The sequence below is a fragment of the Mytilus edulis genome, chromosome 5 (genome assembly GCF_963676685.1).
Source record: "Mytilus edulis chromosome 5, xbMytEdul2.2, whole genome shotgun sequence".
Lineage (NCBI taxonomy): Eukaryota > Metazoa > Mollusca > Bivalvia > Mytilida > Mytilidae > Mytilus > Mytilus edulis.
This window is the reverse complement of record NC_092348.1, coordinates 74887478-74904687: the sequence shown is the minus strand read 5'-3', so window position 1 is coordinate 74904687 and position 17210 is coordinate 74887478. Positions and strand designations below refer to the sequence as shown.

At 34.5% G+C, this 17210-nt stretch overlaps 2 protein-coding genes across 2 annotated transcripts; both read right to left on the bottom strand.

Annotated features, from left to right (window-relative positions):
* Positions 1-12081: 12081 nt before the first annotated feature.
* Positions 12082-15331, bottom strand: LOC139525243 (uncharacterized). Its single transcript, XM_071320440.1, has 2 exons — positions 14276-15331; positions 12082-12189 (listed from the first exon to the last, which is right to left on the bottom strand). The coding sequence occupies exons 1-2, from the start codon at positions 15329-15331 to the stop codon at positions 12082-12084; spliced, it is 1164 nt and encodes a 387-aa protein (XP_071176541.1).
* Positions 15332-15547: 216 nt separating this feature from the next.
* Positions 15548-16639, bottom strand: LOC139525242 (uncharacterized). Its single transcript, XM_071320439.1, has one exon. It carries the CDS (start codon positions 16637-16639, stop codon positions 15548-15550), a length of 1092 nt encoding a protein of 363 aa, XP_071176540.1.
* Positions 16640-17210: the final 571 nt, after the last annotated feature.

Here is a 17210-nt window from a genome sequence, read left to right as displayed (position 1 = left end):
GTTATTATCTTGAATATTATTATAGATACAGATAAACTGTAAACAGCAATAATGTTCAGCAAAGTAATATTTACAGATAAGTCAGCATGACCGAAATGGTCAGTTGACCCCTTTAGGAGTTATTGCCCTTTATAGTCAATGTTTAACCATTTTTCGTAAATCTTAGTAATCTATTACAAAAATCTTCTCCTCTGAAACTACATGGCCAAATTAATCCAAACTTGGCCACAATCATCTTTGGGGTATCTAGTTTAAAAAATGTGTGGCGTGACCCGGCCAACCAACCAAGATGGCCGCCATGGCTTAAAATAGAACATATGGGTGAAATGTAGATTTTGGCCTATAACTCTGAAACCAAAGCATTTAGAGCAAATCTGACATGGGGTAAAATTGTTCATCAAGTGAAAATCTATCAGCCTTGAAACTTTCAAATGAATAGGACAACCGGTTATTGGGTTGCTGCCCCGAAATAAGTAATTTGAAGGAAATTTTGCAGATTTTGGTTATTATCTTGAATATTATTATAGAAAGAGATAAACTGTAAACAGCAATAATGTTCAACAAAGTAAGATCTACAAATGAGTCAACATGACCAAAATTATCAGTTGACCCCTGAAGGAGTTATTGCCCTTTATAGTCCATTTTGACCACTTTTTCGTAAATTTTTGTAATCTTTTACAAAAATCTTCTCCTCTGCAACTCCTGTGCCAAATTTAACCAAACTTGGCCACAATCATTATTGGGGTATTAAGTGTAAAAATTGTGTGGGGTGACCCGTTCAACCAACCAAGATGGCTGCCATGGCTAAAAATAGAACATAGAGGGGAAATGTAGATTTTGGCTTATATCTCTGACACCAAAGCATTTAGAGCAAATTTGACTAGGTAAAATTGTTTATCAGGTCAAGATCTATCTGCCCTTAAATTTTCAGACAAATCAGACAACCTGTTGTTGGGTTGCTGCCCCCAAATTAGTAATTTTAAGGAAATTTTGCAGATTTTGGTTATTATCTTGAATATTATTATAGAAAGAGATAAACTGCAAACAGCAATAATGTTCAGCAAAGTAAGATTTACAAATAAGTCAACATGACCGAATTGGTCAATTGACCCCCTAAGGAGTTATTGTCCTTTAAAGTTAATTTTTAACAATTTTCATAAAATTTGTAAATTTTTATTAACATTTTCCAAAGAAACTACTGGGCTAAGTTCATTATAGATAGAGATAATTGTAAGCAGCAAGACTGTTTAGTAAATTAAGATGTACAAACACATCACCATCACCAAAACACAATTTTGTCATGAATCCATCTGCTTCCTTTGTTTAATATTCACATAGACCAAGGTGAGCGACACAGGCTCTTTAGAGCCTCTAGTTCGTAAATTTCAGTTATCTTTTACAAAAATCTTTTCCTCTGAAACTGCTGGGCCATATTAATCCAAACTTGGCCACAATCATCATTGGGGTATCTAGTTTAACAATTTTTGGCGTGACCCTGCCAAACAACCAAGATGGCCGCCATTGCTATAAATAGATCATATGGGTAAAATGTAGATTTTGGCTTATAGCTCAAAAACAAAAGCATTTAGAACAAATCTGACATATATAGTAAAATTGTTTATTAGGTCAAGATCTATCTGCCCTGAAATTTTCAGATGAATCGGAAAACCCGTTGTTGGGTTGCTGCCCCTGAATCGGTAATTTGAAGGAAATTTTGCTGTTTTTGGTTATTATCTTGAATATTATTATAGATAGAGATAAATTGTAAACAGTAATAATGTTCAGCAAAGTAAGATTTACAAATAAGTCAACGTGACTGAAATGGTCAGTTTACCCCTTTAGGAGTTATTGCCCTTTATAGTCAATTTTCAACCATTTTTCAACCATTTTAGTTATCTTCTCCTCTGAAACTACTGGGCCAAATTAATCCAAACTTGGCCACAATCACCTTTAGGGTATCTTGTTGACAAAAAATGTGTCCGATGACCCGGCCATCAAATCAAGATGCTCGCCACGGCTAAAAATAGAACATAGGGGCAAAATGCAGTTTTTGGCTTATAACTCAAAAACCAAAGAATTTAGAGCAAATCTGACCTGGGGTAAAATTGTTTATCAGGTCTAGATCTATCTGCCCTGATTTTTTCAGATGAATCAGACACCCCGTTGTTGGATTGCTGCCCCTGAATCGGTAATTTTATAAGGAAATTTTGCTGTTTTGGGTTATTATCTTGAATATTATTATAGATAGAGATAAACTGTAAACAGTAATAATGTTCCGCAAAGTAAGATTTACAAATAAGTCAAAATGACCGAAATGGTCAATTGACCCCCTAAGGAGTTATTGTCCTTTATAGTCAATTTTTAACAATTTTCATAAAATTTGTAAATTTTTATTAACATTTTCCACTGAAACTACTGGGCCAAGTTCATTATAGATAGAGATAATTGTAAGCAGCAAGACTGTTTAGTAAAGTAAGATGTACAAACACATCACCATCACCAAAACACAATTTTGTCACGAATCCATCTGCTTCCTTTGTTTAATATTCACATAGACCAGGGTGAACGACACAGGCTTTTTAGAACCTCTAGTTTTTCTGTTGAAGCGTGCTCATTCTTTAATGGAATAAACAAAATTATGTAAATATAACACGAGAATGAAATTTTAAAAGATTTATTAGATTTATAAATTTACCTAGTTTTCAGTGATTTCTCTGATCAAAATCAGCGGTTTCCCCCAAAAACACGTATGGTTATGCATTTGAATATTTCATCACGATGACACATATGTAATTTTTTCCTGAAAAAAGCAAGGACTTTGAGTAAAAAACTTTTTCAAAAATAATTTTTCCAGATTTTAGATTTTTAGATAAAAATCCCTATTTTACAAAAACACAAATTTTCCGTGGTCAATGAAACGCCGATTTTTGATATATAACAACCAGGTATCCAATGAAGTGAAATTGATACAAAAGGTTTCTGTTGCAATTAGTTTGAGGTTAAACAATTTTCACCTTAGATTTTCTTTGGACTATAACTGTTCTAGGAAAGATTAGGAATTAGAAGTAGGCATGCATTTGGTTGAAGATAATGTATGCCGTAGTATTGTATTGTATAGATTTTCTGTATAATTGAATCTGATGAGTTTCTGTTAAAATTGCTACGAACCATTTACAATTTTATAGAAAAAGCATTAGATTTTAGTTTTTCGTTGGTATAGAGGTATCCTATTTAGCCTGCTTATCATGCTAGTGACACTTATAATTTTTTACTGTATTCGTTGAAAATGCAGCAAGCTGTTCTTCTCTGTAATCGGCCTATTTTATCTATATTTTCTTACGTATATGAATCACATTTAACTGTGGTCGTACTTGTGTGTTGAGTTTTGTTTGCCGTTAAGCTTTCTTGCTGTTTTTTTAGCATCCCTTGTGCTTTGTTTGCACTAGCTACAATGTTTATATGAAGGCTCAAGCTTGGGTCATCTTTAATGGTAATTCCTAAGTATTTTATGTCTGTTTCTACTTCAAGTTGTTTACCATGCATGTGATAGAGTTCTTTTATTTTGGTTTTAGATCGAGTGAGGTGCGTCACGGTACATATGCTGACGTTAAATTCTATTTACAATTTCTGTTTCCATTTTGATAGTGTTGTCAGTTCTTTTTGTAAGTGGTCTTAATCCTTTATGGTTCTCATCGGTTGGGAGATGGTGCAATTATAAGCAAACAGGCGGATTGTTGATTGTATGTTACCGTTACCAGTCAGTCATTGATGAAAATTAGAAAAAGTACAGATCTGAGTACACTAACTTGAGGTACTCCAGATGTGGCACCCTCTTTATCATACATATTTACCAATACTATTGCCTGTGTTCTGTTGTCTAAATAGGCCCCAATTATGATATTCCCTCTTATCTCATAGTGTCTTAGTTTGTGTAGTAGACATTGTCGTCAAACTTTACTAAATGCTTTTGCATAGTCTAAACCTTAATATCCGTTTCAGTTTTACTGTCCATTGTACACGTAAAATCAAGTGTCATGCATTTAAGTGGTGCATAGCATGAGCTCTTACTTATTAAGCCATTTTGAAATTCGGATAGTATTTCATTAATTTCTAGATATTTCGTGATGTTGGATATTACAATATCCTCCATCAGCTTCAAAGGATGCGGGTAAGTAAGACACTCATGTAGGTTGTTGGTTCTTAAAACTATAGTCATGGCATTGTCATTTTATTTTCGATTTATAAGTTTGATTGTTCCTTTGGAATTTTCGACTCTCTTTTACAAGAGGAAAAAATATTCCATTTTAAACCAATTTTTCGGAAAAGGTTTTTCCTCATTGAATTTCTAAAAAAAAAAAAATAGTAAAAGGCTACATGTGCTTAACTGTAACCAACTATTGGTATCTAATTATAGATTTATTGTACAAATTCAAAAAATAATAGTTTCTATATAATTCTGTCTAAAATAAGGGAGCTCATTAGCCACTTCCTGTTTAGAAAATGTCACTTTCAGTCTCATATAATCACACTGATTCCAAAAACAAATGGTTTGAAAAGTTTGACATCTGGTACCAATTGATAGATACCTTTATATTGATTTCAAAAATATATGTTTCTAGGAAGTTATAAATTCTTATTTAGGAAAAACTTTTAATTACAACGGGTATTTTTGTACTGCTAAGAAAAGTGTGTTTTATCAAGCACAGAAAGCAATATTTGTTCTCTACAGGAATATACAACATATATGATATTCAGTTTGATGCTGTAAGCACACCTATATTATCATATTTATTTCGGGATTTAACAGAATATTGAAAGAATGCATCTGCAATCTGTAAAAATATTATTGGTGTTCGAATTAAAGCACATTTTATGGTCTACGGGGAATTGGGTAGGGTTTATTGGATATCTCTATAAACTTAGGATGGCATAATGTTGGTGTAAAACTTAAGCAGAGAGCAAAATGTCAAATATGCTTTTTTATACTTCTGAAATTATTTGGAACTAATCCTACCAAGTTTAAATGGAATCAATATGTAAAATACATTTTTGAGGATACAGGTCTTACAGTTTTATATGGAACAATCATTACGCTTTTAATAACGGTTGGTTAAAGAGTATGGTTAGTATAGTTTAACAGCGATAGACAGATCAGTACTATCAGCATTGGTTCTCACAGAGACACCATGCATCCAGGAAGGAATCTTCTTTTTTAAACTTGAGTTTTGTTTGGAACCATATTTATTACGATTATTACCCCGGGACAGATATTATATTATAAACTTCGATGTTCGAATTTGAGGTTACCTATTCAGACGGGAGATGGGTGGGAATTGCGAGCGAAAATAAAAAATGAACATAATGTAATGTAGAAAATTGTGACGAGTTTCATATATTGTTTACCTGTAAAAATGCTGTTGTGTCTGCTCTTAAATCAATGACAATACCATATTATTATGTAATGTATCCAAGCAAGAACTAATTTACTGTTCTGTTGTCTTTATGAAACGTAAAAGGACAAAATAAATTATCAATTTACGTAAAGAAAATTATGAAATACTTTAACTAATTAATTAATTTTATCGAATGTCTTTTATACATCTGTAACATGATTTGTGTTTTGTCTGTCCTGTCTCGCTATGTATTATCTCATGTTTGTAAGTATAGTGTCCTCTTGAATACCTGTTCGTGACTGGGGTAATGAAAAAAAACTTGAAATGTATAAACCAATTAAGTTTTACATCAAGCTTGCTATTTTTAGCTCACCTGATCTGAAAGGTCAAGTGAGCTTTTCTCATCACTTGGCGTCCGTCGTCCGTCGTCCGTCGTCCGTAAACTTTTACAAAAATCTTCTCCTCTGAAACTACTGGGCCAAATTTAACCAATAAAGGCAACAGTAGTATACCGCTGTTCAAAACTCATAAATCCAGGGACAAAAAACAAAATCGGGGTAACAAACTAAAACCGAGGGAAACGCATTAAATATAAGAGGAGAACAACGACATAACACCGAAACGTAACACACACAGAAACGGACCAAGCATCAGACAAAACACCACGAGAATAACAAATATAACAAGAAATATAACCAAACTTGGCCACAATCATCATTGGGGTATGTAGTTTAAAAAATGTGTGGCGTGACCCCGCCAACCAACCAAGATGGCCGCCACGGCTAAAAATAGAACATAGGGGTAAAATGCAGTTTTTGGCTTATAACTCAAAAACCAAAGCATTTAGAGCAAATCTATCGGGGTAAAATTGTTGATCAGGTCAAGATCTATCTTCCCCGAAATTTTCAGACGAATCGGATAACCTGTTGTTGGGTTGCTGCCCCTGAATTGGTTATTTTAAGGAAATTTTGCAGGTTTTGGTTATTTTCTTGAATACTATTATAGATAGAGATAAACTATAAACAGCAATAATGTTCAGCAAATTAAGACCTACAAATAAGTCAGCAAGATCAAATTTGTCAGTCATTCCCTTAAGGAGTTTTTGCCCTTTATAGTCAATTTTTAACAACTTTTCGTCATTTTTTGTAACTTGTACAAAAATCTTCTTCTCTGAAACTATATGGCCAAATTTAACCAAACTTAGCCACAATTATCATTGTGGTATATAGTTTAAAAAATGTGTCCGATGACCTCGCCTTCCAAACAAAATGGCTGACATGGCTAAAATTAGAACATAGTGGTAAAATGCAGTTTTTGATTTATATCTATGAAACTAAGACATTTAGGGCAAATCTCTCAAGATTTTAATGTCCATCAGAATACGATCTATTCCCTCACAAATTTTCAGATGAATCGGACAACTTGATGTTGGGTTGCTGCCCTAAAATTGATAATTTTAAGGAAATTTTGCAGTTTTTGGTTATTATCTTGTTTACTATTATAGATAGAGATAAACTGTAAACAGCAATAATGTTCAGCAAAGTAAGATCTACAAATAAGTCAACATGATCAAAATTGTAAGAGGACCCCTTAAGGAGTTATTGCCCTTTATAGTCAATATTGAACAACTTTTCGTCATTTTTGTAACTTGTACAAAAATCTTCTTATCTAAAACTATGGGCCAAATTTAAACAAACTTGGCCACAATCATTACTAGGGTATCTATTTAAAAAAAGTGTCAAATTACCCCACCTACCAACCAAGATGATTGACATCAGTAAATACAGTAACAGGTGAGCGACACAGGTTCTTGAGAGCCTCTAGTTTCTTTTAATTACGACAATTATATTTACTTAATTTTTTAAAGCAAAAGGTTGATTGTACGATTACATGGTCTCTTTCAAATTATAGACAAACTTTATCCTAATTTTTAAGAATTCATCTTCATGTATTTTTCACTTTGAAGTTCTCTTCTCTTTTTTTTTTGTGTTGACAAGATGTATAACAAATAAATCAATATGTTCAATAATTAAATGTCGATCCAATTTTGAATCTACATGATATATAACGCATAAAGGTGTGATTTCAGCCTTGTATCACTCTCATTGATGGATAAAATCTGTTGTAGAGTCGTCACTGGTTCAGATGTTCTTATAATATAATTATTTATGTGACTGCATCTTACATTAATTTGTAGGATCCTTTACAATAGATAATTCAGATGATCTGTAACAATTTCATCTTCATGCCTTATATAGCATGTACTATATTACGATGATATTAACACTGACGAGGAAAGGTAACACCTGGCCACCGAAAGCTTTATTATTGTAGAGCCTATGTGGTTGAGTGCATTAGTTCAAATCCCGGCCTCAAGAACAGCAAATTTACAGCTCTAGCATTGTTAGGCATTATATATATACGTCTGAACCAGTGACAACTCTTTTTATCAATCGGGTTGCCCGCAGTGCGTCGGATACAGTGCAGGAGATTTGGTGTCACGATATCTCAGTAGCATGAGTTCGAATACCGGCGAGGGAAGAACTAAACATTTAAGAAAGCAAATTTACAGATCTAACATTGTTTGGCTAATGTTAAACCACAGACATCCGGATCTAATGTGACCTACCGAATTAGACTATTCACCGGATTTGTAATAACATAAGCACCATGTCGGGTGCCACGTGTGGAGCAGGATCTGCTTATCCTCCAGAAGCACCTGAGATAAACCTCTGTTATTTTTATGGGGTTCGTGTTGCTAAGTCTTTAGTTTTCTATGTTGTGTCTTCAGTACCATAATTTGTCTGTTTGTCTTTTTATTTTAAGCCACGGAGTTGTCAGTTAATTTTTAATCTATGAGTTTGACTGTCCCTCTGGTATCGTTCGTCCCTCTACGACGAGTTGTCCATATATAAAATTGAGAAAGGCAATGGGGAATGTGTCAAATATGTATATATATATATACAATATATCCCTTTTTTAAGATGTGGACCGAAGATAAAATTCCGCGTGAAGCCAAGGAACAATATTTTATTGAACTTTATAAGCCCACACTAAATAGGAAGTGAAATTCGATCCGTTAATAAAATTCCGTAAGATATATACAATTACCGCATGACGTTACTATAACGTAACGTCACAAGTCGTTACTATAACGTAACGTCACAAGTCGTTACTATTAACGATTACAATTCTGTCTGATGAACCGCTGGAGATGCGGTGAAAGCGCTAACAGAAACAATGTTCGATTTATGATGTGATTTTTTGTGTTTTTTACTTTTAAATTATATATATCTATATATATATATATATATAACTCGTCTAAACATCAACCCAACAATGTTAGATCTGTAAATTTGCTTTCGCAAATTTTTGGTTCTTCCCTCGCTGGGATTCGAACCCATGCTACTGTGATATCGTGACACCAAATCGCCTGCACTGCAGCCGTCCCGCTAGACCACACGACCACCTGGGCTCTCAAAAAAAGAGCTTTCGCTGGCCATGTGTTACCTTTCCACGTCAGTTTTAATCTAGCGGCGTACTACAGTACATGATATATAAGGCATGAAGATGTTATTGTTACAGATCAGCTAAATTATCTATAGTAAAGGATCTTACAAATTAATGTAAGATACAGTCACAGAAAATAATTATATTCATAAGTACGTCTGAGTCAGTGACAACCCTACAACAGATGTATCCATCGGATCGCCATCAATGATGGTGATACATGGCTGTGTACATAATGTATATACAACTCGTCTAAACATCAACCCAACAATGTTAGATCTGTAAATTTGCTTTCGCAAATTTTTGGTTCGTTTAGACGAGTTGTTTACACATGGTAACACATGGCTCTTTTTTTGAGAGCCCAGGTGGTCGTGTGGTCTAGCGGTGCAGGCGATTTGGTGTCACGATATCACAGTAGCATGGGTTCGAATCCCAGCGAGGGAAGAACCAAAAATATGCGAAAGCAAATTTACAGATCTAACATTGTTGGGTTGATGTTAAGACGAGTTGTCCAGGTGAAATCGGATGTAGATGATAAGAAACTTTTGCAGCTCAATGTATATGTTGCACTTGAATTTAGCTGCTTTCAAAATAATTCATAATTTGGATGAACATCGAGATTTTTACAAAATTGGTAGTTGAAGTGAGCAACGTGCATTGGCCAATATTACAGGAGAAAAAGGACGATGCTGTGCATTAAATTATTCTTTATCTTTCCTGTATCTTTTCTCGTCTTTTTCGTTAAGATCATCAGGTTCTAAAGTGTGGAGTTAGTGGATTCAAAAGTTTTCTTTCCTCCTTCTCGCCGTGGTGGCCCACTCGGTGTTGACTTCTATGATTTGGAAAGTAACATTATCAAAAGAATGTTTAATTGAACGAAGATGTCTTGTGAGAGAACAGTTTTTGTTGATTTTGTACCATGAACGATGATTATTTAGCCGAATATTAAATTTTTCCATTGTTTCTCCTACATACTGAATGCCACAAGTGTCACATGTTAATATAAAAATTGAGTTCTTTGTTTTACAGTTGGAATTTGAGTAGATTGTATAATTGTGTTAAGGAACGGAGCTGATGGAAGAACTGTTTGTATTGGCAGCTTTACAACACAAGCAATTACTTTGACCACATTGTTTGTAGCAACCGGGAGATTGAGTAGGATGCTTTTCTAATACAGATGTCACTTATTTGTCATGGATATTTTTATGTCTTCTGAAAGCCATGACTGCTGGTGAGGAAAACTCTTTTTTTTAGGTTTGAATCATTTTCTATAATTTTCCAATGCTTCTGAACAATGGGTGACACATTTTGAAAATCAGGATGGTAAGTGTGTACAAGGGGTGTTCTATTAGCTGCTTTATTCTTATCTTTGTACTCTAGAAGCATATGACGGGGACATGTTTGTGCCCATATTAGTACAGTCTATCTGAAGATAGTGTTTGTCATTGAAAGAGAAGTTGTTATTCTCCCGCACTAGCTTCAGAAGTGTAACAAGGCACTCAGTAGAAGGATTTTTTTTTCGCACGAGTGTTCCAAGCCTCTTCACACGCTGCTATTTTTTCGTCTTGTGGAATGTTGGTAAATAAAGAAGACACGTCCATTGATGCAAGTATAGTATTATTTGATAGAGGATTGAGGCTTTCCATTTTCTTTAGATAATCAGTTGTATCTTAATGAGGGTAGTTCTTTCATATGGGCTCTCAGAACTGTAGTACCAAAAGGTTTAAACATCAAAGATAGTCCCCAGGCACCGGGACATAAATCCAAAAGATTCATTAACCGTTGGAATGAAGTTCTGTTTAAGTGTTCAATCCAGCTTCTTCAACTGTTACTCTCTTTTACAATCACAAATTACAAACAAAGTGTAAATGAAATATCAGATATCATTAACAATCGTAACATTTCACGTGACGATTTACCAATAATTAAACGTCGCATCGCAGATATTGAAAAAAAATTAACTATCCAAACATAAAGAAAAACAAAGGAATACATTTCAAAGATATAAATTGTGTGAAACTTTAAAAGACAGAAACAAAAAACTGAAAGCTTTGTTGTAAATTTGTCATCTGAAGAACTTACACGTGCTGAAGAATCTCTTTTTAGACTTCTCTCCTATCCCATCAAATGTAAATAACTTTCAGCTAGACGAGGATTTAGACCAATTCGCTAGACGTTTACGCTTGAAAGATTTTTCTACAATAAGGACAAGAAAAACTTTGAAGAAGCCGTATAAACAGATTCAGATACTGACACAAATTCACAAAAAGTCACGCCTATTTTAAAATTTAGGAAAAAAAGTTCTTGGAAACCACCAAAGAGTAAATATGATAACTTGGAGTCATTTATTAACTACGTGAGGTCTGATATAAAGTCCTGTATAACAAATACAAGAAATTATAATTTATTCAAGTCAGAAAGCATCGCTTTGAAAGCGTTAAAAGATCAAGAGGATAGTGTAATAAAACCTGCCGACAAAGGGGGCGCTTTGATTGTCATGAATAAAACAGATTACATAGAAGAGGGGGATCGGCAACTTTCAAACTCAATTTTTTATAAACAATTAACCGCAGATACAACACTAAACACTATTCGAAGGATCAACACCATCCTTCAAGAGATGTTCGACAAAAAGCATGTAGACAATGACACCTTTGATTATATCAGACCTCTTGAGAACGAAGCAAAGGCCGGAAGATTTTATATGTTGCCTAAAATACATAAAACGGGCAATCCAGGTCGACCAATTGTGTCAGCGAATAGTAATCCCACTGAAAAGATATCAGAATTTGTAGACCATCATTTAAGATTTCATGTGAAAGAATTACCATCTTACATTCAGGATACAACGGAATCAATATAACGGACCTTCATACCAAACAAACGGACAAACATCCAATTCAGCCAGGCATTGCAAATCAAGAGAATATGCTCTACTGAAAATACGCAAAATGCTAGACTTGGACAACTACGTAAATATCTAGTTGTTCGAGGATACAATAACAATATCATTGGAAGCGCTTTTGAAAGAGCAAACAGAACTAGTCGCAAAGAACTACTAGAGTACAAAGATAAGAATAAAACAGCTAACAGAACACCCCTTGTACTCACTTACCATCCTGATTTTCAAAATGTGTCATCCATTGTTCAGAAGCATTGGAAAATTATAGAAAATGATTCACCACCACCAGTCATGGCCAGTCATGGCCTTCAGAAGATCTAAAAACATCCGTGACAAATTAGTGACATCTGTATTAGCAAAGTAGCCTATTCCATCTCCAGGTTGCTACAAACCATGTGGTCGAAGGAATTGCTTGTGTTGTTAAGCTGCTAATACAAACAGTTCTTTCATTAGCTCCGTTACTAAACAAAATTATACCATCTATTCAAATTCCAACTGTAAAACGAAGTACTCAATTTATATATTAACATGTGACACTTGTGGCTTTCAGTGTGTAGGAGAAACAATGGACAAATTTAATATTCGGTTAAATAACCATCGTTCATGGTACAAAACCTACAAAAACTGTCCTCTCACAAGACATCTTCGTTCAATGAAACATCCTTTTGATAATGTTACTTTCCAAATCATAGAAGTCAACATCGAGTGGGACACCACGGCGAGAAGGAGAAGAGAAAACTTTTGGATCCACTAACTCCACACTTTAGAACCTGATGGTCTCAACGAAAAAGACGAGAAAAGATACAGGAAAGATAAAGAATTATTTAATGCACAGCATCGTCCTTTTAATCCTGTAATATTGGCCAATGCACGTTGCTAACTTCAACTACCAATTTTGTAAAAATCTTGATGTTCATCCAAATTATGTATTATTTTCAAAGCAGCTCAATTCAAGTGCAAAATATATATTGAGCTGCAAAAGTTTCTTATCATCTACATCCGATTTCACCTGGATAGATGCACGCTTGATAAAGCTAGTTGGTCTAGCGAAATATTGCGCTTATTTTCATCATTTATTTTCAATATTTTAAACATTCTTATATTTACATACTAAATAGTCTGTTAAAATTACATTGTTAGGCAATCTATAACTTTATTTGTGTAATTGAATTAATCTCTGTACTGATTAATCCACACTCCCATAGATTTGTATGTCATGTGCTGCTATTTATAGGAACTTAAGTCTAGAAAAAGGACCAACCAGCAAATTTATATATGTTTTCAATTTAGACTTGTTTATATTTATTTCGCTCCGCGGGTTTATATAATCCGGTCATCCTATTTCGACTCCTTAAAATTCAAAAAATATCCTAAATTGGAGTAAATTTTATGGCCTTCCAAATACTGTTTCGATCGGTAACACAACTGAAGTGACATTAATTGTCGAAGTCCGGATATGGTGTAAAAATAAACTAGCACCCAATGTTTGTTGGTTACCATCTTTGCCGCAAGTTAATTGTTTTGTGTGAGGTATTAAATTAATTTAAATATCCATTTGCTACATCTTGGGATCAATTTATTTGGCAATCATGAATGACAGTCAGCAGGTTTTAAGAACATCAGTTGTTCGACCTGCTAGTCAAATGCGTTTTGTTAAAATATACTTTTTCACTCTTTTGATCTTTTGTTCTACATGCACACCTATAAAAATAGCTTTTTTTATCCAACGCAATCATAAGTTTGAACGTAGTTTTCAATTTAAACTTGCTGTATATATATATATATATATATATATATATATATATATATATATATATATATATCAGTCTAAAGATTTGCACAACGGTACTGATATAAGATGTTATAATACGAAAATGTTGTTATTAAATCGTGCTGACAAATATTTCGGCTCAACAAATGGCCTTCTTCAAGTGTCACAAGTTTTAACAATACTGATACATAATGTATAAGGTGTAAAAATAGATCAGTAATAATACAGGTAAGTTTTGGTCGATTGATTTTTAATCCAAAAGCCTGAATATCATAATATAAACAAAACACTATAAATCAATATACGTGACTGTGTATATTAACAATAAAAATGAGTGAAAAAACAAAAACGCTAGTATTTCTTATTGATGCCGTTTGGATGATGTACATTAAGTTCCTTTATCCAAAAGCTTTCCCGAACCTGTCGCTGGGCATCACTCCAGTGAATATTCTGTTCAATCACTAGAATTTTCATGCGGTTAAAGTCATCAGGTTTGTGACCCGACTGTCTGAAGTGCTGAGAAACTGGGAGAAGTGGCTTCTTAGAGATATCACTCCTATGGCCATTGAGGCGTTTGTGGAAAGGCTGCTTTGACTCACCAACATATTGGAGGCCACAAACCGAACATTCTAGTATGTAAACAACATTCATACTTTTGCAGGTAACATTGCAAAATATCTTATAGTTGTTTTCGGTTGCCTTACTGTGAAATGTTGATGAATGCTGCATCTGTAGGCAGCATTTGCAGCGTTTTTCTTCACACGAACGACATTCTCCAGAAGTACTTCTATTATCAGACACTTCAGCCCGCACCAGCAGGTTCCGCAGACTACTAGGTTGCCTAAAAGCTATCATTGGAGGCTCGGGAAAAATCTTGGATAGTTTGGAATTCTTTTCAACTGATTTCCAATGCTCACGAATGACACCAAAGCTGTTTTTGAGAGATGGGTGGTAAGTAAGAACACATGGAGTCCTTTTATTTTTCTTTTTAACTTTGTATTCCAATAGTTCACTCCTGGGAATTGATTCCGCTTTCTGAAAGCTTTTTTTGATATTTCTGTGTTTGTAGCCCCTTTTCTTCAAGCGAGTTTTAAGTAGACGTAGTTGTCTTTTAGTTGTTTCTGTGTTGGAACATATTCGCTTGACTCTAAGTGCCTGACTGTATGGAATACTCTTGGTAAGATGAGCAGGATGGCAACTTTTAGGGGACAAATATTGATGAGTGTCAGTGGGTTTAGAATATAAATCTGTAGATATGATGCCCTCTGTGAGCGAACTTGAAGTATCGAGGAAGGCGATTTTGGATTTAGACTTCTCATGAGTAAATTTGATACTAGGATGTATGTTGTTGGCATGAGTGATAAAAGTATCTAAATCCTCGTCGCTTTTATTCCATTTCATATCCACATCATCTATAAATCTAAACCAGGAAAGCGGTTTTTCGATGGAAGTTTCAAGGAGTTGTTTCTCTAATTTGCCCATAAATATGTTGGCATATGACGGAGCCATTTTGGTGCCCATGGCAGTTCCATTTACTTGCAAATAATGATCTCCATCAAAAGTGAAGTTGTTTTTCTTAAGTACCAGCGTGAGCATTTTGACCAGGCATTCGGTAGGTGGATATTTCACTGGTCTGGAATCCCAAACTTCTTTACATGCATCGATGCCATCTGCATGTGGAATATTAGTGTAGAGGGAGGTGACATCCATGGAAACAAGAGTCGTGTCGGAGGGGAGTGGATTTAAGGCCTGCATTTTTCTTAGATAATCGGTTGTATCTTTGATGTGAGATGGTAAGTCTTCAACATGTTGACGAAGATGGAAGTCAACAAATTCCGATATTTTTCCGTTGGATGACCGTTCGCTGAAACTATAGGTCTTCCTGGGTTATTGGCCTTATGAATTTTAGGTAAAAGATAAAATCTGCCCGGTTTTGGATTTTCTGGTTTCAAATATTCAAGAGTTTTGTCATCAATGGGCGTCATGCATTTCTACCAAACTATCAGTAATTTCTCTGCTAAAAGATGTGGTAGGATCAGAGTCTTGTTTTTGGTAGAACCTTGCATCGCCAAGTTGTCGTTCAGCCTCTTGAATATAGGCAGATTTATCCATGACAACCACTGCACTGCCTTTGTCTGCAGGTTTAATGACGATATTGTTGTTAGATCGTAAGTTTTTTAGTGCAGTCCGTTCTTCATTGGTAAGATTGTCAAAAGGTTTATTGTTATTTATAGTATTTCTAATAATGTCCGACTTAAAGTTATCAATAAATGATTCCAGGGTAGCATTTTTGCTCGGTTTAGGGATCCAAGAGCTCTTTTTAATAAATTTGTAGTTGTTCTCGTCTTCTGAAATTTCTGAGTCCCTATCCAAGCTTATTATGTTATCCTCCTTCGACGCGAAATATTCCTTAATACGTAGACTTCTAGCAAAATTGTCAAGGTCTTCCGACAATTTGGTGTCATTGACAGGAGCAGGTAGAGGACAGAAATTAAGGCCTCTAGAGAGCAGAGATGTTTCCGATTCCGTTAAATGGTGTTGAGACAGATTGACCACGATGTTGGAGGGTGAATCAGTCTTTTGAGGTCTACGTTTAAAGCGTCTAATTCGTTTAGTCTTTCTCTCTGATGGTAAGGAAGGGTGGATGTATTCCATGCCATCCCTGCGGAATTTTCGTTTTTGTTTTTCACTTAAATTGTTGGATTGTATAGTAGTTAAGTCCTTGAGGCGAGTGTTGATAGCATCACAATTGTCAGATGTTAGATCTCTTTTGCAGCTATTCAAAAGGGTGTTAAAGTCGCCAGTGAGAGTTTTGAGATGTCCTTCGCAGTGTTGTTTGAGGAGGACCACTAACCGCTTTGAGCAATGAAAAAGGGTTTGGTCCCATCTGCGAAGTAATGTATTGGATAAAGAGCCAGGTGCTTGTGGCTTGATCTTGATTTGTAGTCCGTTAGGAATACTTTCATTATACTCGTAGTTAATCAAATTAGATAAATGGTGTTCAGTTCTAATTTGTTTTTGTTTTATAGCTCTAAGTTGTTTAAAATAATCATTGATGTTCATGATATAGGAGCTAAAAACTTAAATTTACTGGGATTATGTGAGTAACATGATACAGGTCATTCAGAGGAAAAATAATATAAAAGTCTATAAAAACGACCAACCAGCAAATTTACTATGTACCGGATCGTCTAGAATAGGCGATACTATGCAGATAAGGAAAAAATCTTCAAATATATAGTGTCTAAAAATAGCAACAATCAACATTCAATCTATCTAGGTGTGGATCAGTTTGTAAATAAACTGATGCAGTTACTAAATTAAATTATATAAGTGTCTAAGAATGTAACTTTAACACACTAATGAGTGTTATAAAATTAGTTTGTTATATTTTATATATTATTCACGCAATATTTCGCTAAACAAATTAGCTTCATCGGGCGTGTGCATCTATCTAGGTGAAATCGGATGCATGACAAAAAATATCTTTGTAGCTTGACGGCTACACAAAATTTGTGTAAAAGTTTAACATATTGATTGATGGGGTATATAAAACATATTTTTGCCGTTTATTGTACATAAAAATATATATATATATATATATATATATATATATGTAACATGTATTATCTTT

Excerpts from the sequence above, each read along its gene's own strand:
- LOC139525243 (XM_071320440.1), bottom strand. The coding sequence starts at position 15,331 with ATGCAGGCCTTAAATCCACTCCCCTCCGACACGACTCTTGTTTCCATG. Across the intron at positions 12,190-14,275 it reads CATCAACATTTCACAGTAAG|CAACCTGGAGATGGAATAGG; the intron begins GCAACCGAAAAC and ends CATGGTTTGTAG.
- LOC139525242 (XM_071320439.1), bottom strand. The coding sequence starts at position 16,639 with ATGAACATCAATGATTATTTTAAACAACTTAGAGCTATAAAACAAAAA.